Source organism: Carcharhinus amblyrhynchos, chromosome 9, assembly GCF_965287045.1.
Source record: "Carcharhinus amblyrhynchos chromosome 9, sCarAmb.v2.hapA, whole genome shotgun sequence".
NCBI lineage: Eukaryota > Metazoa > Chordata > Chondrichthyes > Carcharhiniformes > Carcharhinidae > Carcharhinus > Carcharhinus amblyrhynchos.
In genome coordinates this window covers 52,306,293-52,332,908 of record NC_137332.1, presented here as the reverse complement: position 1 = coordinate 52,332,908, position 26,616 = coordinate 52,306,293, and the positions used below count along the sequence as shown (strand labels likewise).

At 41.6% G+C, this 26,616-nt stretch overlaps 1 protein-coding gene and 1 non-coding gene across 4 annotated transcripts in view; both read left to right on the top strand.

The window, feature by feature from the left end:
* Positions 1 to 26,616, top strand: part of efcab7 (EF-hand calcium binding domain 7) — a 93,505-nt gene that overhangs the window by 6,874 nt on the left and 60,015 nt on the right. For all 3 annotated transcript variants that reach the window (XM_080195626.1, XM_080195624.1, XM_080195627.1), the window contains exons 3-5: positions 4,977 to 5,188; positions 6,693 to 6,779; positions 22,329 to 22,524. In XM_080195626.1, the coding sequence (XP_080051752.1) occupies positions 4,977 to 5,188; positions 6,693 to 6,779; positions 22,329 to 22,524 (495 nt within the window). The remainder of the gene's footprint in view (positions 1 to 4,976; positions 5,189 to 6,692; positions 6,780 to 22,328; positions 22,525 to 26,616) is intronic.
* On the top strand, positions 8,442 to 8,632 carry LOC145348781 (U2 spliceosomal RNA). Its single transcript, XR_013888015.1, has one exon. It is a non-coding gene; the product is annotated as a U2 spliceosomal RNA (small nuclear RNA).

The window sequence follows — 26,616 nt, the reverse complement described above, 5'->3', positions numbered from 1 at the left end:
GACTAGAGCATGGGTGGGATTGTTGTTGGTGCAGAATCCTAGGGTTTCTAACTCTAACTCTAGAGCAGTGGCATGATGCCTTACATCCACCTGAATGCTTCTCTGAAAATTCAATACTTCCTGAGTATTGCACTGAAACAGAACAAAGAAAATTACAGCACAGGAATAGGCCCTTTGGCCCTCCAAGCCTGCACCAATTATGCTGACTGACTGAACTAAAACCCCTACCCTTCTGCGGACCATACCCTTCTATTCCCATCCTATTCATGTATTTGTCCAGACGCCCCTTAAAACTCATTATCGTATCTGCTTCCACTATTTCCCTCAGCAGCAAGTTCTAGGCACCCACCACGCTCTGTGTGGAAACAATTTGCCTCGTATATCTCCTTTAAACCTTGCTCCTCGCACCTTAAACCTATGCCCCCTAATAATTGACTCTTCTACCCTGGGAAAAAGCTTCTAACTATCCACTCTGTCCATGCCCCCCATAACCTTGTAGACTTCTACCAGGTCGCCTCTCAACTCCGTCGTTCCAGTGAGAACAAACCAAGTTTCTCCAACCTCTCATAGCTGATGCCCTCCATGCCAGGCAACATCCTGGTAAATCTTTTCTGTACTCTCTCCAAAGCCTCCGCATCCTTCTGATAGTGTGGCGACCAGAATTGAACACTATATTCCAAGTACGGCCTAAGTGAAGTTCTATAAAGCTGTAACGTGACTTGTCAATTTTTAAACTCAATGCCCTGGCCGATGATGGCAAGCATACATATGCCTTCTTGACTACCCTCTCCACCTGCATTGCCACTTTCGGTGACCTGTGTTGGCCTGTGTACCTGTACACCCAGATCCCTCTGCCTATCAATACTCTTTAAGGGTTCTGCCATTTACTGCATATTTCCTATCTTTATTAGACCTTCCAAAATGCATTACCTCACATTTGTCTGGAATAAACTCGATTTGCCATCTCTTTGCCCAAGTCTCCAACTGATCTATATCCTTCTGTATCCTCTGATGGTCCTCATCGCTATCTGCAAATCCACCAGCCTTTGTGTCATCCACAAACTTACTAATCAAATCGGTTACGTTTCCTTCTGAATCATTTATATATATTACGAACAGCAAAGGTCCCAGCACTGATCCTGAGGAACATCACTAGTCACAGCCCTCTATTCAGAAACACACCCTTCCACTGCTACCCTCTGTCTTCTTTGACCGAGATGTGGAGGTAAACACAATAAGAAGTCTCACAACACCAGGTTAAAGTCCAATAGGTTTATTTGGTAGCACAAGCCACTAGCTTTCAGAGCGCTGCCCTTTCATCAGGTGAGTGGGAGTTCTGTTCACAAACAGGGCATATGTCTTTACATGCCCTGTTTGTGAACAGAACTCCCACTCACCTGATGAAGGGACAGCACTCTGAAAGCTAGTAGCTTGTGCTACCAAATAAACTTGTTGAACTTTAACCTGGTGTTCTGAGACTTCTTTCTATAACTGAGCCAATTCTGTATCCACCTTTCCAGCTCATCTCTGATCCCATGCGACTTCACCTTTTGCACCAGATGACCGAGCCAGTTCTGTATCCACCTTGTCAGCTCACCTCCGATCCCATGTGACTTCACCTTCTGCACCAGAAATGTCAGCCTTGATTATATACGCAACTCCAGGAGTGGGGTTTGAACCCACAGTCTGCAGATTCAGAGCTGAGTATCACCAGTCAACAAAATTGATGCTTGATGCATGCCCAATTACACCTCATTCAGTATATTCTGTTTTTATTGGTCATGTTATATATTCACAAAATTAAAATAACTTAGGTATAATGAAATGTGTAGTACTGTGCCATTCTATAGGAGATCATGGATCTGAAATATTAACGTTGTTTCTTGCTGTACATCCTACTTGATGCATGTTTCCAACATTTTTTTTATTTCATGCTTTTGCAACTTGGGTTTCCACACACAGCATGAAATATTAACATTGATAAATATTGCAAAACTATTAGATCATTATGATAAAGCATGTTTTGTTGGTCTACTTTTATTGTGATAGCTGTGTTTTTAAAATATTAGAATATTAGCAACCAGCTAGTGCCAAAGTAGTGCATCAGACACAGTTGTGACCTCCCTAGTAAAAGGCTTGAAAGGTTGCCTAAAATAGGACCTTACGATATGTGCCAGACATTGTTAATGTTTTCCTAGTTTTCCTAGGTGATGAAATATTAAAAATGCACAATATACTGGGGATATAGGAATGAACACCCCGACCTATTTTGTTATTCAGTTAGATCAAGGTTAGTCTGTATCTCAACTCATTTACTCACATTACTTCTATATTCTCCAATAACGTATGGGACGTTAACAGTCATTAAGGGATGCAGATTTGGACAGATATAGTGAACAACAGATTGAGCTGTTCACCACCGGATCTCGCTAAATAAACCACAAAAATCACAATTGGGTCCTGCTATTGTCTGCAAAAGCAACTTACAATTCCAGGATTATCCTAGAATGTAAAGGTGACTGCCAGCATCTTTTCTCTACTGTATAAACATTCCCATCCCTCCTCCCCTCCCCTGTCACATTAATCCTCACCTCTAACAGTAAGTGCCAGGAGCAAATGGATTTTTCATTAGCAGGAGATGGAGAACGTTTGATCAGCTGCCTCTACCACTTCCCTTTCTTCCTCTAGCCCTGGCCTAGACTTCCTTTAGGAATCCCCTTGTCCTAACCTTGAACTGCTTTCTCTACTATCTTCCTTCATGCGCTCACCAAGCTTATCTTGTCCATGAAACCCACTTCTTTCACTCTTAATCCTATTCTGCTTAAACTGCTGTAAAAACACCCATTGTTCCATTAGTTTTTCGTGCCAATGTTTGGTTCCATTTTATTCTAACTAGATCCCTTCTTATCTCATGTTAATCAGCTTCCAATTTAGAAATTATACCTTAGATTGTTCTACTTTTTACAAGTTCATCTTGGCTCTTAATTAACTCCCACCCTCTGTAGTTGCATTCTTTCTATAGCTTTGTCTAATTGAGGAGTAGTGAACGATAATTATTCATTTTTTGTGCAATAAATTTGCTTCATATTTTAAACTTATAATCTAAGTCTGTTGTATGCACGACCTTTTTGAGAACTGAAATAAGATTCTGTGGGGACATAAGGCAGTTTAGTACCCATAGGTAAAAATGAAATGTGATGTCTATTCAGTTACCCGAGCATATCACTTGAGTGTTTTCCTAGGCTTGGGATTCTCCGATCTTCTTTGCCTTACCTCTGTTGAGAATGAAGAATTTGGTGCTTAGCCAACACTCCATTCACTGCAGTGGTACTGGAGAATCGCAGGTGAGGTTAGCGGTTTCTGGAGTTGATTTCAACTGACAATTGGCACTTACAAAAATGTGAAAGGTTAGCTAGCACCCAATTTTTTGATTTGCTTTATTTTTGCTGCCTTACAGCATCAGGGACCCAGGTTCGATTCTGAGCTTAGGTCACTCTCTATGTGGAGTTCGCACATTCTCCCCATGCCAGCATGAGTTTTCTCCAGGTGCTCCAGTTTCCCCCCACAGTCTGAAAGATGCACTGGTTAGGCATATGACCCGAACAGGTGTCAGATTTTGGTGGCTGGGAAATTTCACTGTAACGTCATGGTAGTGTTAATGCAAGCCTTACTTCTGACTAATAAACTTTAAAACTTTACTTTAAACACTGAAAAGTATTGTTTCTTGCATGCTATACAAAGTATACCATTCATAGAGAAGAAAAGGAGAGAGTACAGAATGTAGTGTTACAGTCATAGCTCGGTGTAATGAAAGATCAACTTAATGTGATGTAGGCCCATTTCAGAAGTCTGATAGTAGCAGGGAAGAAGCTGTTCTTGAGTCGGTTGGTATGTGTCCTCAGTCTTTTGTATCTTTTTCCCGATGGAAGAAGGTAAAAGAGAGTATGTCCAGGGTGCGTGGGGTCCTTAATTATGCTGGCTGCTTTTCTGAGGGAAGTGTAGACAATGTCAGTGATGGTTTTAGTGATGGACTCTGCTTCGTCCACAACCCTTTCAGGTTTCTTGCAGTCTTGCACAGAGCAAAAGCCGTACCAAGCTGTGATAGAATCAGAAAGAATGCTTTCTTCGGTGCATCTGTAAATATGCCAAATTTCCTTTGTCCCATGATAGTTAGCTGATGCATAAGTTAAATTAATGTAGGATAAAACAGTTTAGAAAGGACCCAAAAACATAATTATACATTTTCTAGCATAATTTACTCAAGCCTCCAAGTATTGTAATCTTATTTGTAAGCAACCAACCACAATGGACAAAAACAAAGTAATAAAGTTGCAGAAAATCTGAATAAAAACAGAAAATCCTGTAAATACTCAGCAAGTCTTGCAGTAACTGTGAGGAGAGAAACAGCATTAACATTTCAAGCCAATGACCTCTCACCAGTTCTAACAAAGGTATTTCCAGCACTTTCTGTTTGTATTCTATTATAATGGACGTCATAATGTGAATGCAGATCATAGTTGATCATAGTGAAAGCAAAGTTAAATGTTTAGAACTGTTCAAAGTTCTATGAGTTTGAAGGATTGAATGTCTTAATTCTCCAGTATAATTGATCCTGCATCTAAAGTTCTCCAGCCAGAGACAGCAGACCTGAAACTTGGCATTTGCACTGGATCATATTTGAATTTGGCTGAGTGATGGCAGCAATCAGACTTGGAAGTAGTTCTGGCTTTAATGTGTCGCACACATTGATAAATTCAGCATTACTATGCAGTGTATTAATGCCATTTTATTCCAGTGGTTGATCAGAATGCTCATCAGATGAATAGATTCACCTACATTTAATGCTGGAATTATCTTCTGAATTATTTAGCTAATGATTGGTCAGTTAAAAATGCCATTTAAGATTGAATTTATTATTTGTTTATATGTTGGAAGTTAGACTTCTGTAACTTCTGCCTAATATTTTTATACTGTAGTTCTTCAGCAAGCTGGAAGAAACCCTTCCAGAAAGACACTTGAGAAATACTGGACTCAGTATACCAAGAGATTAAACTTTGATGACTTTTGTGAAATCATGAAGAATGAAAAACTCACAGGCAAGAATGAATTGATGAAAGCTTTCAAGAAACTTGACTTAAATAATGATGGCTACATTATGCATGAGGAACTTTATAAAGTTCTCACTACTGTAAGTGTTTTTTTTACTTACTTTGTTAAAAAAGTAGTTATTTCTTTCCAAGCAACAAATGGAATCAAAGGCCGCTGAACCAGTCCAACTGCAGGATCACAAATTTGCACTCAATACATGCCTCCCTCTTACTTTCATGTAACCTAAAACATGAGAGGGGACTATCCTTTTTTCAACTTTGCTGCTCCCAAAATGGCACTTTGGATTGGTGGAACATAAGGCCAATACGCCCAACATCGTTTGACCCCTGAATGGTAATTTGATTGTAAAATTATATACAAAGCTCTTCATCCCATTCACAGATATACACCTCTTAAACATGACAACTTTTCTTCCTTTTTCATTTCTGTGCTCCTTTGACCAAGATACTCACTCCTAGGAGGGTGGTACAATTTCAGATGCACCAGCTGCCTTCCAATGCCATACCCAACTGAGAAATCATCAATCACATTCAAGACTGATCCTGTCATCGTCCAGTACCACACGTACACTTTGTAGCAGAGAGCAGTGGATAGCAAAAATAGACTTCTTGTCCGCTACTAGCCCATGGAGCATCTGTGCTAATCCAAATGCAGAATACTGTGGATGCTCGAAACCTGAAATAAAAACAAAAAACGCTGTAAGTACTCAGCAGGTCAAGCAGCATTTGTGGAGCGAGAAATAGAGTTAATTTACCGTTTTGCCAAGACTTGAGTACATATTCCAGGCAGATATTATAGTGCACTGCTGAGGAAATGCTACATAGCTGGAAGCACAACTTTTTGGATGAAATTTTAAACCAAGGCTGTGTTTGCCCTTTCAGGTGGGCATGAAACATTGCATGGTACTACACAAAGAAGAGCAAGGGAACTCTCCCCAATCTCCTCGACAATATTGATCTCCTAACCAACATCACTAAAACGAGTCATTGCTGTGTCTTAACATTGCCGTGTGCAAATTGGCTGCTATACTTCCTAGATTAGAACAATGATTACTTTGGGATGTTCTGGGATCATGGAAGATGTGATGAAATTTCAAAATTTTTTCTTTTAATTTGAGCTTTACGGAAACAATTCATCTACCTGTAAACTTGTTAAAATGCCACCATTCCCTGTAATGCTATTGTCAAAGAACAGAAGAATTTTTTTTGGAACAGGAAAGGGTTATTAGACCCCACAAATCAGTCCTTTATACATAGATTCAGCGTCACATACCATTCTCATAATGTCCTTTGTTATCCTGAAACTTTTGGGACTTGTTTACTTTTCCTAGTGAGCTACCCTCCCAGTCCATGTACACTTTGTTACTTCCCTTTAAAAACCTGACTTTTAATTTTTTTTAACTTCGTGGCAAGGAACAATTTGCTTGGATTAACTTTGCTAGGTCTCAACATATGCTTGAAAAACTCAATTATGTGACCTCATATTTAACTTCGGTTTGGCTCCCTTGTAACGTGAACAGTATTTTTACTGAGTATCCTGGTACTATATACTACTCAATAAATTGGACCAATATTTCACTACAGAGAGGTGAGAGGATGACACATGAAGAAGTGAAGATGATCATGGATGAAGCTGATGTTAACAATGATGGGAAATTGGATTATAATGAGGTATGACGAACTGGATTACTGTTTCAAAACTTAGCAGTTCTTATATTCATCATCTTTGTAATGGTGTAAAGAGGCCAAGTCTTTATAATTTAATGATGATTGTTCATGCCAGTGAAATGCCATTGATCAAAACACCTACATTTATATCTTGGCTACACCTCTCAGGTGTAATTTATACCTGGATCGCTTTCTCTAGTCCTCTGGTATCTTCTCCTCCTTCAAGTACCTCATCTTGTCCACCACTCTCATCTCGTCCACCACTCTCATCTCTTCCTTAAATTCCTCATTCTCAATTCTCCCCTCGTCCTTCAAACTCTACTTCCATTGTATCCTCCTTCCTTTGTCAGTTTCAGCTTTGAGCAACTCCTCCTCAATGACTTCAATCCCTATCTGAACTCAACTCATCCATTTTGTGATTTCACTGTCCTTCATGCACCTCTGCCTCCGTACAAATTCTCCAACCCATATTTACTGTTTCTCTCTCATCCATGCCATTTCACATGACCTCTCTATTCCTATCATCACAAACATAGACAAGGCTTTCTCCTTAACATTTAAAAAACATTTAACAGTGCTCAATTTGAATAGCTAAATTATAATATGCTTGGAATGCAACACACCATAGTGAAAGATTTTCCTGCATCCTATTTTACAGTTGCAGGTGTTAAAGATTGTGTTCTTTGTCACCCATATTTCCCTCCTATGCCTACTTATTTCCAATTCCACTTCCATCTTATCTGCTTTTCATTAAACTCTCCCTCAAGACACGTTCAAATCCCCAACTGTTGATCCTTTGGCTCGCCACTTGTAGTAATAATTTTGCAGCTGTTTGTGTTCAGCCACTCCTGTGCCTCTGTGCTTGATACATTTATCCAGTGTAATTTTTCTTTCCCAGCATGGTTGTTTGCCCTGGTTTGGCCTCCATCTTTGATCCCTCATATTCAAGGGGTCCAGATTTTTATTCATTCGTGGGATATGGGCATTCCTGGCTGGCCAGCATTTGTTGTCCATCCCTAGTTGCCTTTGAGAAAGTAGGGTGAGCTACCTTGTGTTCCCATGAATCTGCTGCCTTCGTCCTTCTAAATGGAAATAGCTGTGGATTTGAAAGGTGCTGTTTAAGGAGCTTTAGTGAATTTCTGCATTGTACCTTGTAGGTAGGGCACCCTGCTGTTTTTGAGCATTGATGGTGAAGGGAGTGAATGTTTATGGACATAGGGATAACCAAGCAGGCTGCTTTGTCCTTAATTGTGTCAAGCTTCTTGAGTGTTGGAGCTGTACCCATCTAAGCAGGTGAGGAGTATTCCATCATATTCCTGACTTGTGCTTTGCAGATGGTGGACAGGTTTTGGGGAGTCAGGGAGTGTGTTATCCACTGTAGTATTGGCATTGTAGATGCTGAAAATATGAAATTAAAAACAGAAAATGTTGGAAATACTCAACAGGTGGAGCAGATCATTACTTCTGTCTCATTTCTATTTGCTATTGATGATGATCCTGCTTTTCACATCTGTACCTTCTCCAGACTCATCTTTGGTTTCTTTACAAAGCCCATTACCATCTCCCTTTTGCTTACACCTCATCGCTTTTGTCATTTAATCTCTCCTTCCCACACTTCCTCAGACCATTTGTTATTTCCTCCCCTCAGTCTCTGCCTTGTTTCCCAGCACTTCTCGGCCTTTTGGCTAGGATCAAGTGTAGTATCTGTTCTTATCAGTTTAATATCTGATACGTCCCTTATCTGGGGACCATATATTAAATTGAGTTTTGGAGCAGGGAGATGGAAGAGGGTCTTGCTCCATCCACTCCATGTAACGGCCTGGTATTGCAGTATCTCTGGGAACAGTGCATCACCCCCTTTCTGGGGACATTCTCAAACTTCAAAAACAGCTCTGCCTTGTTTCCTTGCACTTGTAATTCTTATTTATTGTCATTGACCCAGAAATGTTAACTCTGCTTCTCACACAGATGCTGCCAGATCTGCTGAGCATTTCCAACATGTTTGTTGATCATAGAATCCCTACAGTGCAGAAGGAGGCCAATCGGCCCTTCGTATCTGCACCGACAACAATCCCAAGTAGGGCCTATTCCGGAACCCCACATATTTACCCCACTAATCCCTCTAATCTACACATCCCTGGACACTAAGGGGCAATTTAGCATGGTCAATGCACCTAACCCGCATATCTTTGGACATGGGAGAAAACCGGAGCACCTGGAGGAAACCCATGCAAAAACGTTTAGATTTATGTTTTTCTGCCACATAACTGGTCCAGCTTATGCATCGTTGAATTTAGCTCGACCATATCAAACATTAATTAGCCTTGCTTTCCTCTGCCTAAACAAGTCATTATCCCAGGGCCATCTACAGAGCAAAATGTACTCCCAGTTTTATTGTACTGTCTCCTTAAACTTCTATTCCCTCTTCCGTTCAGCTGGGTAACCACCTTCTCTTTTAATCCCATTACCACATTAAACATCTGATAATTCAGCAGACAGGTTTTGCATCTGTACACTTGCATCAGAAAGGCTGTTTAAAAAAAAAAGGGAATATGGGACTGACTGAGGTTTGGACCATGGGTCTTGTGGAGGAAGTGGTCCCTTTGTAGTGTTTTTGATGCATGTACTTTAAAATTGCATGCAGCAGTGACCACACCTCTTGCCTCCTGGACTTGCTTAGGCCTGCTATTCCTTTCCCAGAGACGAGTGAAGTACATGAATTGGAATAGACAATTGCTTTTGGTGACTCAAAAACCTTATAATGGTTGGCTTACAACAAGAAAGGTAAGGACTTGGGGGACAATTATATGAGCATACATTCAATCACACGGATTAAGAACAGAAGTAGGCCATTTGGTTGCTCGAGTCTGGTCCCTTATTTTTAAACAATATCTCCTAGTTCTGGTCTCTCCCGTATGGGGAAACATTCTCTCAGTGTCCACCCTGTCAAGTTCCCTCCGGATGTATATGTTTCAGTAAGATCACCTCTCATTCTTCTAAACTCCTGTGGATATAGGCCAAAATTGTCCAACCTTTCTACTTCTTAACCTTTGATGATGTGCAGTGCATAGAGATCTGTAGAGAAAACATTTAAAATAGTTCCACTCGCCTGCCTTCCATCCTCAGTGTCATCCTCAGAGGCTCCTCTCCCTGCTGCACAGCCAGATTAACAAGATAGAGCAGTCTACAGCAATGTGCGAAACCCTCTCAGGGTTGAACTGAAGAGCCCCACCGGACCTGTCAAGACGCAGGAGCCTCATCCTTACTAGGCTGATACACTATTCAGTGACAGATTGAGTTGCATTATGAGCCTCATTGTCCCTGGTCTCCGCCATCTGTGGCCCCTACAGTGGCATCATTCGCCTCAACCTGAGGGGATATCCCTGGATCCCAAGGAGCCATTTCTATAGTCTCGGGTGTCCCCTAAAGATTCTAGGGATCTGCGACTGGCCAAGGATGAAGTTGTCCAGCATGCTCCCTGGAAAATGGGCACACACATGCATGACCCATATCTGGTGGTTGCATGCCAGCTGGACAATGAGGGAGTGGAACCCCTCCCTGTTGGTGAAGGAGATTTGCTGAGATTCGCATGAGATGCGGAGAGTGACATGGATGCAGTCTATTATCTTTTGCATTTGTGACAGATCAGCTATCTGCTAAATCCCCAAAACCCTCTTTTTCTACTGAGATTAGTCCAAGACACACTTGCATACAGTGTATCTATCAACTCATGGGTGCACTTATGAGCAGATGCCTGGAAGGACCTCATAATGAAAAAGCCCAGGACTGCTTTGACCTTGACAGCCACAGGGAATGTGAGGTCCCTACTGGCGCATGGGGCCAAGTCCACAAGGACATATCACAGATCCCGCACCATCTCCTTAGTTAGGTGATGTCTTTGTTGGCACGTGGTGTCGGACAGTTCCAGGAAGGGGACACGAGACCAGCAGACCCTTCTTCTTCGACTCCTTCGTGCATCTTGTACAGCTGGTGCGGCATCTAGCGGCTAATCCTACACTGTAGCCCCCTGGGCCTGTCCTGCAGGGTCTCCCCTCAGAGCCACTGCACTTTGCTGCTGGAGTCTGAGCTCCTCCAGTGCTATGATTAATAAGGTATCCAGTCCCACTGGCTCCATCCCAATGTTACTGTACTCCTTGTACACTTCTGACTGCATGGCCAGTTTGCTGATCTCACCACCATTGTGGCCTAGATCTTAAACAGTGATGAAACACAATACAGGAAAGAGATAGAGAATATAGTAAACTGGTGTGACAACAAAATGAAGGAAATAGTCATGAACTTCAGGAAGCATAGTGGAGGGCAGGCCCCTGTCTATACCAATGAGGACGAAGTAAAAATGGTTGAGAGCTTCAAGTTTCTAGTTGTCCAGATTACCAGCAACCTGCCCTGGTCCCTCCATGACGATGCTATATCTATGAAAACCCACCAATGTCTCTACTTTCTCAGGAGACTAAGGAAATTTGGCAAATCAGTGACGATCCTCACCAACTTCTACAGATGCACCATAGAAAGCATTCTTTCTGGTTGTACCACAGCTTGGTATGGCTCCTGCTCTATTCAAATCTGCAATAAACTACAAAGAATCGTGACCGAAGCACAGTCCATCACTCAAACCACCCTCTCATCCCTCGACACTGTCTATACTTCCTGCTGCATTGGAAAAGCAGCCACCGTTATAAAGGACCCCGTGCACCCCGGAAAAAGATACAGAAGTCTGAAGTCACATACCAACCAACTCAAGAGCGGCTTCTTTCCTGCTGCCATCAGACTTTTGAATGGACTACCTCATATTAAGTTGATCTTTCTCTATACCCTTGCTTTGACTGTAATACTACATTCTGCACTCTCTCCCTTCCTTCCCTACATACGGTACGTTTTGTCTGTTTAGTGTGCAAGAAACAGTACTTTTCACTGTATACTATTACATGTGACAATAAATCAAATGTTGCTCAGAACTCTGTGAGGGTTGAGAGAGCGCGAATCAGGTTGGTGTTGCAATTGCTGCCCATCATCATCATCGCTAACCTACTGCCATTTCTGACTTGGAAGCAGCCACTCCCAGAACATTGTCGGCAGTGATCACATGCTCACAGCTCTGGTGACCTCCCATCTCCAAAGCAGAGCTGTCCCTCGCAAATGCTCTCGCTCATTTGGACTCACCATGAGCCTTCAGTCTGGGTTCTCCCTCCCATAAGCTTGCTATCACTTGGGGTTCTTTCAGGAGAGCAATGTGTTCTCTCATCACGACTGGACGGGTTTGTTCTCCTCAGGGTGGGGAATGCTGATGGATCCTGAGTGATAAACATTAGCGATCTGGCAGAAAAGCAACCACCTTGCCTCTTGATCTCATGCCATCAAGCTTTGAGGATAGAAAGCTGAGGCTTAATGCCATTCCTTGACTTTGAGACTATGGGAGCTAATGTTGCTAAGGGTTAATTCTTGATAGTCAATTAGTGTCAGAAGTATGAGTCTCAGGAATGCAACAGGACACAGTTGCTTTCTCCTTCTGGGGTGGGCAGTGCTAATAGGCAGTCTGCTTAATCAGGCTGGATAATTCAGAGACGCATTGCTACCATCCATCTGCACTTAAGCGACCTGGACAGCTGATCCTTACATTGACAGCACTGAAAGCCAACTTGCACAGCATTGAAAGCAGAGTTACACATCACAGGCAGTAGAATCCAAGCCCACCAATGCTAACCATTCTAAAGCCTTCTGCCCCCGTCAGCTGATTTCCTCCTCTCACGCCACCGTCCCCTGCCTGGCAACTCACCCCTAGTCCTTTCTAATCTGTTCAATGGTTCTGCCCTTTTGGACTCCCTGGTGCTCAGTGGAGACAGTGGTGCTCACCTCTGTCTTCCCTCTTAGAGGTCATGGTGCCTGGTTCCTGCTTTTAAAAAGCAGTATTGGTTTGCACCGACATGACGTCATGGCTGGTAGGTGAAAAGATTCAATAAGAACTGAAAATGCAAAGTTAAGCCTGCCAAATAGATACTAATGCATTCGTATTTACTCTAATGAGGTTCACACTCTTCCTAAGCATGAAGCTGATTGCATCATCAAAAGAGGGGCTGAGAAGATTGTGTTCTCAGATCTTGCTGGCAAAAATTCCATTTTTGGCCTCTCACGATATTTAGTGGCTATGACGTGATTTGCGCCTGCAGCCTAAGGGCCCACTAAAACGTGCCCCTAGACTCAATTCCTTCAAAAGCTGCTCTGCCTCAATGACTGCTCACCCTCCCAATGATTCAATCTTTTCTCCTGAAACTGTATTACACATCTCAAAAAGCTGCGCTCCTACCTCTAATTACTGGTACAATGCCAACTCTTTTGCAAATAGCTAGCTTCACTAAGCTGCTGCTGCCCCTGGGTTTCTCTGACCTCCAGTCTGTACCAAGCTATTTATGGTTCCCAGGACTTCCTCTGACCCCTAACTGCACCAATGGCTTCCAGTTCTTCTCTTTGACCTACGAACCACGTAAGGTCCAAACTGCAATCAAATCAGTACCAGTGACAACCAGGGTTTCTGCAAGCTGTAGCTGCCAGGAACCAGAAACAGCAGCACCCTTTCAGTTATGGCTCCTCACCCTGTTGTAGAACACGCTGATAAACTGAAACCAGAGAACCTTCTTAAACGCCACCCATTTCCCTGACAATGTAGCCTTTCAGGGTTTACAGGATGCTTTTGAACTAATTTAGCTTTAACGTCCTAACCAAAACACCTCTGTGGACTACAGTTCTATGCAACCAGTATAGACTGTAATTCTCCACCTAAGTAAACCCACCAGCTGTTTTAGGACTTACCTTTCTAACTTTTCATCCCTTAAGTCAACATGTCCCAAACATTTAGACTCCAATCTGCTTTATAGTTGCATTTATCCCATTTTCTACAGTTAAACTTTAATCTTCCCAGAACTAAACATTACCTCTAAAATATTAACATGAACCATGAACTAGCTATACCATGCTGGCATATTCCCTGTAATGATTTCCCCTAGTACCCTGCAAGTCACATAAATAGTGCCTAAAAAGTGACCCTGGTCTTTCTGTTGTCTAAATACTCCCCTTGGTAGCATTAATTTTTGTGCATACATTCAACTTTTATCATTATACTAATGATACGTATCTCATTTAAAACTCTGTCACTGCATTATGTCCTGTTTATCTTTGCTTAGCATTTTAAAATGTTACTAATTGCTTGTTCTTCACTACACCAATTTCAAAATCCCTGTCATTGATTAATCTCCTAAACTGCTCCCTACTTCTGATTTAGCCCTTGTGTTGCTGCGCATCCTTTTCCAACCCTGGACTCCTTTGCATTCTTCTTTCTACCTTCAGTTGCTCAAAGTTCAGCTGCAATCTGAAATGCCGTTCTCGCACTCTTTACCTTGTTACTGCCCTTGTTCCTTTAAAAGCCTCCTTAGAATCTACTTCTTTGCAATGCCATAGATTCATAGAGGTTTACAGCATTGAAACAGGCCCAACTTGTCTACGCCGCCCTTTTTTTAAACCCTAAGCTGGTCCCAATTGCCTGCATTTGGCTCATATTTCTCTATACCCATCGTACCCATGTAATTATCTAAATGCTTTTTAAAAGATGAAATTGTACCCACCTCTACTACTACCTCTGGCAGCTTGTTCCAGACACTCACCATCCTCTGTGTGAAAAGATTGCCCCTCTGGACACTTCTGTATTTCTCCCTTCTCATCTTAAACCTATGCCTCTAGTTTTAGACTCCCCTACCTTTTGGAAAAGATATTGACAACCCTCTCTGTGCCCCTCATTATTTTATAGACCTCTATAAGGTCACCCCTCAGCCTCTTATCTTCCAGAGAAAAAAGTCCCAATCTATTCAGCCTCTCCTTATAACTCAATCCATCAAGTCCTGGTAGCATCCTAACAAATCTTTTCTGCACTCTGTCTAGTTTAATAATATCCTTTCTATAATGGGGTGACCAGAATTACACACAGTATTCCAAGTGTGGCCTTACCAATGTCTTGTACAACTTCAACGAGCCGTCCCAATGCCATTAAGTTTTTCCTCACCACTCGGTGCTTGGTTATTTTCACCTCCTGTAAGGTACATTAAGATGCTTTATTACATAAAAACAGTTACACAAGTGTAAGCTGTTGATAGTACTATGCAACTATTTCATTACATGTCTGCTTATGTAAATACAAGATGTGATGTATCTGAAAATTGTGTGACTAAATCAATTACAAAATAAAAATTAGAATGCATTCAGTTATTTTATAGACTTTCATGCTCATGCCTATAGGTTTATACTTGTGTGTTTTGTTTAAACAGAATGTGCAGAAGCATACGTTGAGTCTGTTTGGCCAAATTGTGTGTTTACTGATACTGTAGAACTGCGTGTTTCATTTTCAATGTTTTGCTAGTAGAAAGGGAGGTCATTGGATTTTTGATATACCTGCAGTGAGTGTGGGGTATACTGCTATCTTTCACTGGGTTTGTACAGCTTATGAATTTCTAAATCTAACCATTGATCACTTGTCTCATTTTGTTTATAAGTTAGCGGTTTGTTGAAACATAGGAATTAAATACAGGGAATAATTCTGGAAAAGCAGGCACAACATGCACCCAAGTGATTAGAAATTCATGTGCACAACTGAATTTCTGATGTGTTTCCATCAAGTAAGGCGTCCTGCCAGAGTGCAAAATCAGAACATCACTTCTATAAGCATAAGCACTTTTAGTATAACATCTTCTACCCTCTGTAGTTTAGTGTAGAGAATGGTGGCAGATCTGGTACAATATAAACATGAAGAAATTTCTGTTCATGAAGAAAAGAGGAGCCAGCTAAAGCTGATATTCCTCCAGAGACAGTTGTGCTGTCAATTAAAGCCAATGGTGACTCATTTAACCTTATCTGTACATGGCACTGGTGTGATTTCTCCATAGCTTGAAATGCTAATGACCAGAAATAAGTTAGAATTGTGCAATACTAATGTGCTGGAATTCACTTTTGAATGTGGGTAGAGTGGACATCACAGTAGCTTAAGCTATTATGTAGTGTAGTGAGGATGCTAGCATGCGTTGAACTAGTGTTTGCAGTTATACTTCATTCATTCTTAAATATTCTTTCACCGCCTGTAAAAATCCATTTCGTCCACCGAAGGCACAATGTGACAAGCGGTGTGTACAATCTAAAGTTTAAAGTTTTTAAAAGTTAATGTGTTTTTATTAGTGTCACGAGTAGGCTTACTTTAACACTGCAATGAAGTTACTCTAACATCCCATAGTTGCCACATTCCAGCACCTGCTCGGGTACACTGAGGGAAAGTTTAGCATGGTCAGTGCACCTAACCAGCATGTCTTTTGGACTTTTGGGAGGAAACCGGAGCACCTGGAAGAAACCCATGCAGACATGGGGATAATGTGCAAAGTCCACAAAACAGTGACCCAAGCCAGGAATCAAACCCCGGTCCCTGATGCTGTGAGGCAGCAGTGGTAACCACTGTGCCACCCCGTTGCAGCAGCCAAAAAGTCTGGTTCGACAGCAGCTTCCAACCCACAGCCTATACCACTCAGATGAACTAGGATAGTGAACACATAGGAACAACATCATCCACAAGCCCTTCCTTTACTGTTACTGGGCCAAATTCGTTGAAGTCGCTCCCTAACACTATTGAGTGTACCTTGCTATTTGGATTGGCGGATGGTGACTAGTGGAGTGCCCCAGGGGTCGGTGCTGGGGCCTCAGCTTTTTACCATTTATATAGATGATCTGGAGGAGGGAACCGAGTGAAGGGTGTCGAAATTTGCGGATGACACCAAGATTGGGGGAACGGCAAATTGTGCGGAGGGTGTGGAGAGTCTGCAGAAGGACCTAGATAGGCTGGGCGAATGGGCCAGGAAATGGCAAATGGAATTTAATGTTGGCAAGTGTGAGGTGGTCCACTTTGGTAGGAAGAATGGTAGGAAGGACTATTACTTACGTGGCAAAAAACTGCAGCAGGCGACGGTGCAGAGAGACCTCGGGGTCCTTGTGCATGAGTCGCAAAAACCCAGCTTGCAGGTGCAGCAGGTGGTCAGGAAGGCGAATGGGATGCTGGCCTTCATAGCGAAGGGGATTGAATATAAAAGTAGGGAGGTCTTGCTGCAGCTGTATAGGGCATTGGTGAGGCCGCAGCTGGAGTACTGTGTGCAGTTTTGGGCGCCGCACCTGCGCAAAGATATTTTGGCCTTGGAGGGAGTGCAGAGGAGGTTTACTAGGCTGATACCGGAGTTGAGGGGGTTGAGCTATGAGGAGAGGCTGAATAAACTAGGCTTGTACTCGGAGTTTAGAAGAATGAGGGGAGATCTCATTGAGACGTATAAGATGATGACTGGGATGGATAGGATAGAGGTGGAGAGACTCTTCCCGCTCAAAAAAGACACTAGGACTAGGGGGCACAGCCTCAAGATAAAGGGGGGGCGTTTTAGAACGGAGTTGAGGAGGAACTTCTTCACTCAAAGGGTGGTGAATCTCTGGAATTCTCTACCCATTGAAGTGGTGGAGGCTGCCTCGCTAAATATTTTCAAGAAGCGGGTTGATGGGTTTTTGATAAGAGAGGGGATTAAGGGTTATGGGGAGAGGGCCGGAAAGTGGAACTGAGCCACGACAGATCAGCCATGATCTTATTGAATGGCGGGGCAGGCTTGAAGGGCCAGATGGCCTACTCCTGCTCCTATTTCTTATATTCTTATGTTCTTACGTTAAATCATAGACTGCAGCGGTTCAAGAAGTGGCTCATCTTTCAAGAGCAATTAAGGATGAGCAATAACATTGTCAGCAATGTTGACATCCTACAAACAAATGAAACAAAATCTGTGGCATCCCATTATTGAGATTTTAATTATTGTTGGAGAATTTTTAAAAAATTAAATAAAACTTTTTTTGCTTTCCCTATTTTCTTTTCTCTCTTGATCCTGTTGGGGTTTCTGATTCCGTACCCTAAAGTATATTTTGAAGTTAGATTAGATCCCAACTATATGCTATTTTGGCCTTAATGTGAGAATAAGGTGTTTCACTCCAGGTATTGACACACTAGGAAGCTTTTATCAAAACAAATTTTATTTAACAATGCAGTTTAACAATGCATATTTACCAATTGAACAATATTTGAATATGGCAAGATACAGTTCTTAACTGCTAATCTATCCCTATGAGTTCCAATTCAAGCAATAAAATTTAAAATATGCCACTTACAGACTAAAAACCTCTCTTCAAAATCAGTTAGCAACACACTGGCTTATGCACTTGTATGGTTCAACAGTCCTACAACCTTTTGAACACCTCTGGGGAGAGAGAGAGAGAGAGAGAGAGCGACCTCTTTTAAACAGCTCCGGTCAGGAACTACTCTCGATTTTAAAAATGAAACTAAAACACTGACTTTCTTGCAAGTTTAGCACTTTCATTATTCACATGATTCTGTCAATCAACTTTATTGAAACTCTACTCTCAAACACCACAGGAAACAAAAATGCATTAACTCTTTAAAAAAACATATCCCTAGCTAACATCAGTCATTCTTGTGCATTCTCAACATTTGAGCTGCCTGTAGCCCTGACAAATTGGGGCCCATCTAAAACACAAACTGACTTTCAAACATACCCTTACAAAAAAAAGATAAAAATAGATTTTTTTAAAGGCACAGTATCATCACAATCCTGTCTTTCTTTCTATTTCTTTATTTTACTTTCTGCACATAATTTGACATTGAATTCTGGCTTACTGGATTTTAACTTGCATTTCCCATTTGAGACTCCCTGTGGCTAGTAAAGATTCTTCGATCTGATTGGCCAAGGAGATGTACAATGAATTTGCCCCATTCATATAATTCCCACATCCTCTGTAGAGGATGTCATGTGGTTTTGCATTTCTAATCACTACAAATTCCAATGCAAAAACCCAGAGGACATCCGTGGGGATGTGGAAATGTAATCAATAGCTTGTGCCGGTTGCTTGTCGCTCCCTGCAAAATTTGGGCTTTTAAATCCAAAATGCCTTAATGTGCAATTTTATTGCAGTGTTGATGTTGGTGTTGAAGGTGGTGGATGGTGTGCCACTCAAGCAGGCTGCTTTGTCCTGGATGTTGTCAAGCTTCGTGAGTGTTGTCGGAGCTACACACATCCAGGCAAGTGGAGAGTATTCAATCACACTGCTGACTTGTGCCTTTCAGATGGTAGACAGGCTTTGGGGAACTGGAAGGAATACTGATCAGTTTGCGCGAGAAAATTTCATTTCTAATTTCTAATCCCTCTTTTTAGATTATTTCCTATATTGCAGCAATGCTGCTCCATACAGAATGTTGTCGATTGAAAGGTGCAAGAGCAAGATGTTAAGGCTGTTATAAAGTCCACTTGCATTTAGAATTGAAAAAGGATGTGATCCTTATGGACCTAATCTAACTGACAGTATGTGTATCCCTCGCTTTGGGAATGAACTCTCCTGATGTATTTTGGCAGTTATTCTTAATCAGGTAGGAATACTGTTCTAAGTTTAAATGCATAGATTGGAGAGGCTGGGATTGTTCTCCTTGGAGCAGAGATTTGATAGAGATGATTATTTGATAGAAATATCATGCAACAGGTGATTAGGATTTAGGATGCACTGTATGATAGGGTCATGGAAGTAGATTCAGTGGTAGCTTTCAAAAAGAAATTGGATGAATAGAAGGAAAAAAAATGCAGACGTTTGGGGAAGCAGTGGGAGAATGGAACTAACTAGATTGCTCTGTGAAAGAGATACTGAAAACTCAATTGATAGAATGGCCTTCTTTCTGTAATATTCTATTCTATGGCTAGGATTTTATGGCCACCACCCATCTGGTGGGATATTACCATCTCGCTGAACTGAATGGAGATTTAGATGACTCAGCACATTTGTCAGGGGAGATATATTGCAGCAGGTCGGTAAAATCCTTGCCTATGATTCTAAACTGATGTATTTAAGCTGAGTTGAGTGGTTTATATTTTGCATTTCTATTTTTTTATATAGTTTCTCCCATATTTTCTCCCTCTGTTCAGAGACAGAAAAAGCAGCCGAACTGCTCTGCAGGCTCTATCAAAATCATACATGATTAAACACACTTCCCTGGATTACATAGAAATCACAGCAGAGAGAAAGACTGCTTTGGCTGATTCAATCCATGCTTGCATTTATCCTTCACGCAGGCAGTAGTTATAATCCCAAATTTCTGACCTATTCAGGTTTTCTTTCATTCCTTTTCCTTAAGCCATTTATCTAACATAAGTTAATAGCACGCAACAGTGGAGCACCAAGGTATTCTGCTACTCAGTAATTTGGATATAAATGTATCCAACTGTACAAAACAGATTTTGTTTATTTATTCAACATGTATTTTCAGCTGGTATAAAACAGTTGAAAATGTCTCACAAGGCTGAGCAGTAAAAGTCTAATAGTTAACTAAAACTTGAAATATAGAATAAAACTCATCATCTTTGTATTATTTAAAGGACAATGATTGTCTTGCACACACAGCAACCTTAAAACCCTTATTGAAATAATTTGAAATAACTTAATTTTATTCTTCTTCCAGTTCTGAAAAACTGCCTTGCCTCCCGTGGTTTCTTTGCCTCCCATGATCTACAAACTTTAAAATGTTACAGTGGTGTCATCCAATTCTCCCTTGAAAGCCATGAGTTAATCTACCTCCATCATATTCTTGGGCAGTGCTTCCTCAGTTGTAACATGGAACAAGCTAGCTTGGATCTGGTAATGGGTAATGAGGTAGGTTTAATACGTGACCTTAGTGTAAAAAATCCCCTTGGAAGTAGTGATCGTAACTTGATAGAATTTAATATTCAGTTTGAGAGTGAGAAACATGAGTTGGAAATAGTTGTGTTTAACTTAAGTAAAGGGAATTACAATGAAATGAGGATAGAGTTAGTTAATGCGGACTAGATGGATAGATTAGCAAGAAGCAAACAGTGGCAGACATTTAAGGAGGTCATTCTGTCAGCAAAAATATATCCCAGTAGGGAGGAAAGATTCAAAGAGAGAGTTAAAGCAACCATTGCTAACCAAGGAAGTTAAAGAGAGTATTGAGTTGAAAGAAAAAGCATATAAAGAGGCAAAAGTTAGTGGTAGCCCGAAGACTGGGATAAATTCAAATTCCAGCAAAGGAGGAATGAAAAGGTAATAGAGAAAATAAACTATAAGGGCAAATTAGCACGGAATATAAGAGCTGACAAGCACGTCATTAAATATATAAAAAGGAAGAGAGAGATCAAAGTAAATGTAGGCCTCTTAGAAATTGAATCTGGGGAGATAGTTATGGGGAACAAGGAATTGACAGAGGAGATAAGCAGATATTTTGCATCAGTCTTTATGGTGGAAGATACTTCAAACATCCCATTAATACTAAAGAATACGGGGGGGAAAAATATCATCATTTCTAGAGAAGCAGAATTAGTCAAACTAATGGGGCTAAAGGCGGATAAGTCCCCTAGCCCAAATAGCTTGCATCCTAGGATTCTAAAAGAAGTAGCTACTGAGATAGTAGCTGCATTGGTTATAATTTTCCAAAAATCTTTGGATTCAGGAGAAGTACTAGAAGATTGAAAAATTGCCAATGTGACATCCCTATTGCAGAAGGGAGAGAGGCAAAAAACTGGTAACTATTGGTTGATTAGCCTAACATTTTTGCTGGAAAAATGTTAGAATCAGTTATTAAGGAAGTAATAGCAGCACTTTTGGAAAATGGTGATCTAATCAAGCAAAGTCAACATGGCTTCATGAAAGAGAAATCATGTGTAACTAATTTATGAGAGTTTTTCGAGGAAGTCTCAACCAGACTAGATAGAGGGGAACTTGATTAAGGTATATCAGGTTGTGAGGGGTATGGACAGAGTGGATGGGAAACAACTATTCCCCTTAGTTGAAAGGTCAGTAACGAGAGGGGCATAGTTTTAAGGTGAGGGGCAGAAGGTTTCGAGGAAATTTGAGGGAAGTTTTTTTTCCACTGAGGGTGGGGGAAGTCTGGAATGCACTGCCTGGGAGGGTAGTAGAGTTTTTAAAATTTATTTATTAGTGTCACAAGTAGGCGTACATTAACACTGCAATGTTACTGTGAAAATCCTCTAGTCGCCACACTCTGTAGCTGTTCAGGTACACAGAGGGAGAATTTAGCATGGCCCATGCACCTAACCAGCACGTCTTTCGGACTGTGGGAGGAAACCAGAGCACCCGGAGGAAACCATGCAGGCACAGGGAAAATGTGCAAACCTCGCACAGACAGTGACTCAAGCTGGGAATCAATCCCGGGTCCCTGGCGCTGTGAGGGAGCAGTGCTAACCACTGTGCCAACTGGGAAAGCCTACAACCTTTAAAAAGTGTGTAGATGAGCACTTGAAATGTCATAAAGTTCTGGAAAGTGGGATTAGTGTAGATTTAGAGTAGTTTTGTCAGTGTGGACTCAATGGGCTGAAAGGCTTCTTCCGTATTGTGTGAAGATTAAAAAAAAGGAATTACCAATTAGTGTTGTACATTATCTTTTCACAGTTTTGCAAACTATTCCTGGCAACTGTTGAAACAAGTCAAAAGACTGCAGTAGCAAGATTTGAGGCTAATGCCAAGATGAAGCAACAACACTTTGGAAGTTTGACAGCTGCTTCGCTACAGTGTTCTTCCTCACCTTCATCAAAATCATCGCTGGGAACTTCTCAAAATCCAGAGACTGAAATAATGCCCAGAAAAGGTAAACATGTCCATAAGCACTGCATTCCTCTGCATCATCAGTCACTTTTCGAGAAATGGTCTTTTAAAAAAATTGATCAATACTTTAATATTAGAATTTTATTACTTTGTTTTAAACTGTTTTTGTGATAATCTTATGATGCTCAACATACCCATACAGCTACTGTAATGTCACTGTGTATTTTTACTAAATCTGGAAGAAATTACAGTTCATTGTTGTGTTTCATTAAAGTATTGATTACAATAATATAGAATTACTTTTCTTGAACAAATTTGAGTAGCTTTGCAGTCAGTCAAGTTTTCAAAAGTTTTTAATCTTACCTAAATTAGCTCTTTCAAAATGTACACTATATGGTTACATTTATATTTAATTCTAAAACAGTTTTGGGCACTTTGGCCAGGGTTTTATAGCCCCTTTGGAGACAGCTTTTGAGGCAAGGACAGGAGTATGAAAAATTGCAAGGGATAACTTTGGTCCAGATATTGCGCATTGGACAGCAAATAAAGTGAGAATGGTGCATGGTTTTGCAAAAAGAGGAATTGCAAAGTACTTAAGGGAATTAAAGTGCTAATTGATCAGAATTCTACTGGTCTGTTCCAATTTTCCGAAAAGAGCAGGGGGGCTCACAGGGTTTCAGATATAATTACTGGGTGGTTGGATTTCTCTTATAATGTTATCGGTCTCTAACAGGATCTTAACACCAACAAAAACAGAAATCTGGAAAATCTCAGCAGGTCTAACAGCAGAGAGAGAATAGGGCCAACATTTTGAGTCTGGATGACCCTTTGTCCTAGTGGTCCTTATGGCTTCTATGCTTCTAGTCCAGTAGATAGTTCACAGCTCCTGCTGACTGACAGCACTGACTGCTTTCAAGCTAACTGCAAGCTGCCTTCTGTCACAAGGCTCTGCAAGAACAGTGGTAGATTTCTTCCTCTACTTTGATATAGTCAAGTCTTCTAGCTTCTTCTCCCCTCATTAATTCCAAATTGAACTTGAGTTTCATCTTCATATTTTGTGCAGTATATATTAAGGTTAATATATTCTCTGCTTCGGACACAAGCCTGACTGACTTTATTGCCTTTGGCTCTGTCAACACAGCGACCTACAGTGTATACCAAAACAAAGCTGAAACTGTCTCTGTACTCAAACTGGACTGCTTGCTCACCGATTACACACTGTCCAATTAAATGAAACAAAGTACTTTCTAACCAGGGCTCAGCCCTGAATCACTAACTCCATGTCAATGTGGTATGTTTTGTGATGCTTCAAACAAAAATGTAAACAAATTATTTTACCTTCAGCACAACTGCTTATGACCTGTATGAATAATGTATATTGCTAATGGAGTTTATGACCTTTCTCCAGGCCGCCTTTCTCCATTTGAAGCTTAGAGATAAATCATTCAATGTTCACTTTTTACTATCAACTCTGGCCTTAAAAGATAAACGCAGCTTACATTATGTCATAAACATAGACTTCTCAATCAGATGTCTACTTATCTTACTACATTTTAATTTCTAAAACTAAAAGTTAGATTTGATTCCAAAACAAATGACTTATGTACCATATCTGTGCAACACTGGTCTGCTGAACTTGGCTGTCCAAGACAGTTGCCAGTCTCTTTTTATTCCACAGGTGTTGGTCCACCTTGTTGTCAAATGAGGGGCGTGCACACGGTGGGTCGTGCGTGGGCTGCTCTTGGAGGTTCCGGGAGTGGCCTAGTACTTCGCGTCGTGGTGTGTGCTTAATCCTGGACCAGCAGACGGGCGCCACAACAGCTCAGTGACTATCACTGCTAGCTGTGCAGATACATGGATTTGGGCCTGTGTCTGTGGGAGTTTGCGCATTCTCCCTGTGGTTGCGTGGGTTTCCTCCGGGTGCTCCGGTTTCCTCCCACACCCCAAAGATGTGCTCTTAGGCTGATTGGTGTACCAAATTGACACTATTCTCCCCTGAATCTGGCTACATTAGGGGTTCCACTCACATACACACAGGGCAGGGTAGGTGTAGGAAGATGCGGCGGCGCGGGCTCGTTGGGCCAAAGGGCCTGTTTCCCGTGCTGGGTTGTTCTTTGTTCTTTGAGACCATTTGTGCAGATAAGAGAGAAATAGCAGCACTCTTGGACTGGGTGGAATATTCCACTGTTTGACTCAGGGAATGTAAACTCTTTGGAATCTTGGCCAGATCAATCGTTATCTCATGTTGAATTTGGATCATCTGCTGCCTGATTGATGACTCCAGAGGTTCTTCATCAGCCTGAGGATCAGTATTAACCTAGCTTCCTCTGTTAGTGGCCTCAGTTGTCACAGCCTTTGACAGTTAGATAGGTGTATGTATGGGACTCCCATTAGGTTGTGACTCTGAATCTCAGCAAAGTAACACCCACTGACATGGAAAGTATCTGACTGAAGGATGGTGCAGCAATGTGTTCTTGAAACTTCTGAGATCCCCTCCTATCCTCAGAGGTAGAAGGCTGACCCCAGAAACAGGAATTCTCTGTTCTTTAGGTTGACCTGTGTCAATGAATAGAAAGATCAAAGCCCTTTCAAACATGAATCTCCAGAATTAATGGTGTTCCAGTTGATGGAGATCAGTTGAGAACACAGGAACATCATCCCTTGTGTTACCTGAGGTTTCCCCATGCCTGGTCATGAGGCTACTCTCTTACGATCACACTCCTGACTCACTATCTGTGATAGAGTAGCTGCATTTTGTCCTGCCAGTTCAAGAGCCATCTTTTCCATTTGCATTAGGATCTCAAGAAATATGAACCTGCCGTCAGTCTGAGTCCTTTCTTTTGTTTTTTGAGCTGTCTTATTCAGTAGGACCAAGGAAGAGGATTGCCAATAATCCCACTAAACCTAGCACAACATGTAAGTCACTGGCAGCCAAACATAAGAACATAAGAACATAAGAAATAGGAGCAGGAGTAGGCCATCTGGCCCTTCGAGCCTGCCCCGCCATTCAATAAGATCATGGCTGATCTGTCGTGGCTCAGTTCCACTTTCCCGCCCTCTCCCCATAACCCTTAATCCCCTCTCTTATCAAAAACCCATCAACCCGCTTCTTAAAAATATTTAGCAAGGCAGCCTCCACCACTTCAACGGGCAGAGAATTCCAGAGATTCACCACCCTTTGAGTGAAGAAGTTCCTCCTCAACTCCGTTCTGAACTGCCCCCCCTTTATCTTGAGGCTGTGCCCCCTAGTCCTACTGTCTTTTTTGAGCGGGAAGAGTCTTTCCACCTCTATCCTATCCATCCCATTCATCATCTTATACGTCTCAATGAGATCTCCCCTCATTCTTCTAAACTCTAACGAGTACAAGCCTAGTTTATTCAAACTGCTGTCTTTGGACCCAGTTGATTACATATGCATTGTACTACGGTGCAATTTTGCAAGGATCATCACTGTCAGACTTGTGCCCCTTCACCGAGCTGCTTCCATTCCTTTCATAGGAGAAGCTGAGGTCTCAACCCGTTGCCATCAACATCTTGACTTTCGCTTCCTGATACCCTGACACTCAACCCCTTAAGGGATCTGAGGCATAATGCACACTTTGGCTGCATGGAGAAGGTAATTGATGCCTTGAAATCAGGTTCTTCAGATGATCTCGCAGCTGCTGATCTTCTCTGTGATCTCCATCCAGGCTTACTTGATTGAATGGGGAGGTCTCCTCCTTTCTTCCTGAGGAAGGGTATGACCCTGAGTAGTTTGGAGGAGAACATGCTGCAAGTCAAACCTGAACCAGGGGCCAGGCTTCAGCACAACTGCTTATGACCCATATGAATAATGTATATTGCTAATGGAGTTTATGACCTTTCTCCAGGCCTTCTTTTTCCATTTGAAGTTTAGTGATAGATCATTCAATGTTCATTCTTTACCTTCAGCTCTGGCCTTAAAAGATAAACACAGCTTACATTATGTCATAAACATAGACTTCTCAATCATATGTCTACTTATCTTACTACCTTTTAATTTCTAAAACTAAAGATTAGATTTGATTCCAAAACATATGAATTATGTACCATATCTTTGCAACACTGGTCTGCTGAACTTGGCTGTCCAAGAGAGTTGCCAGTCTGTCAATGGAGG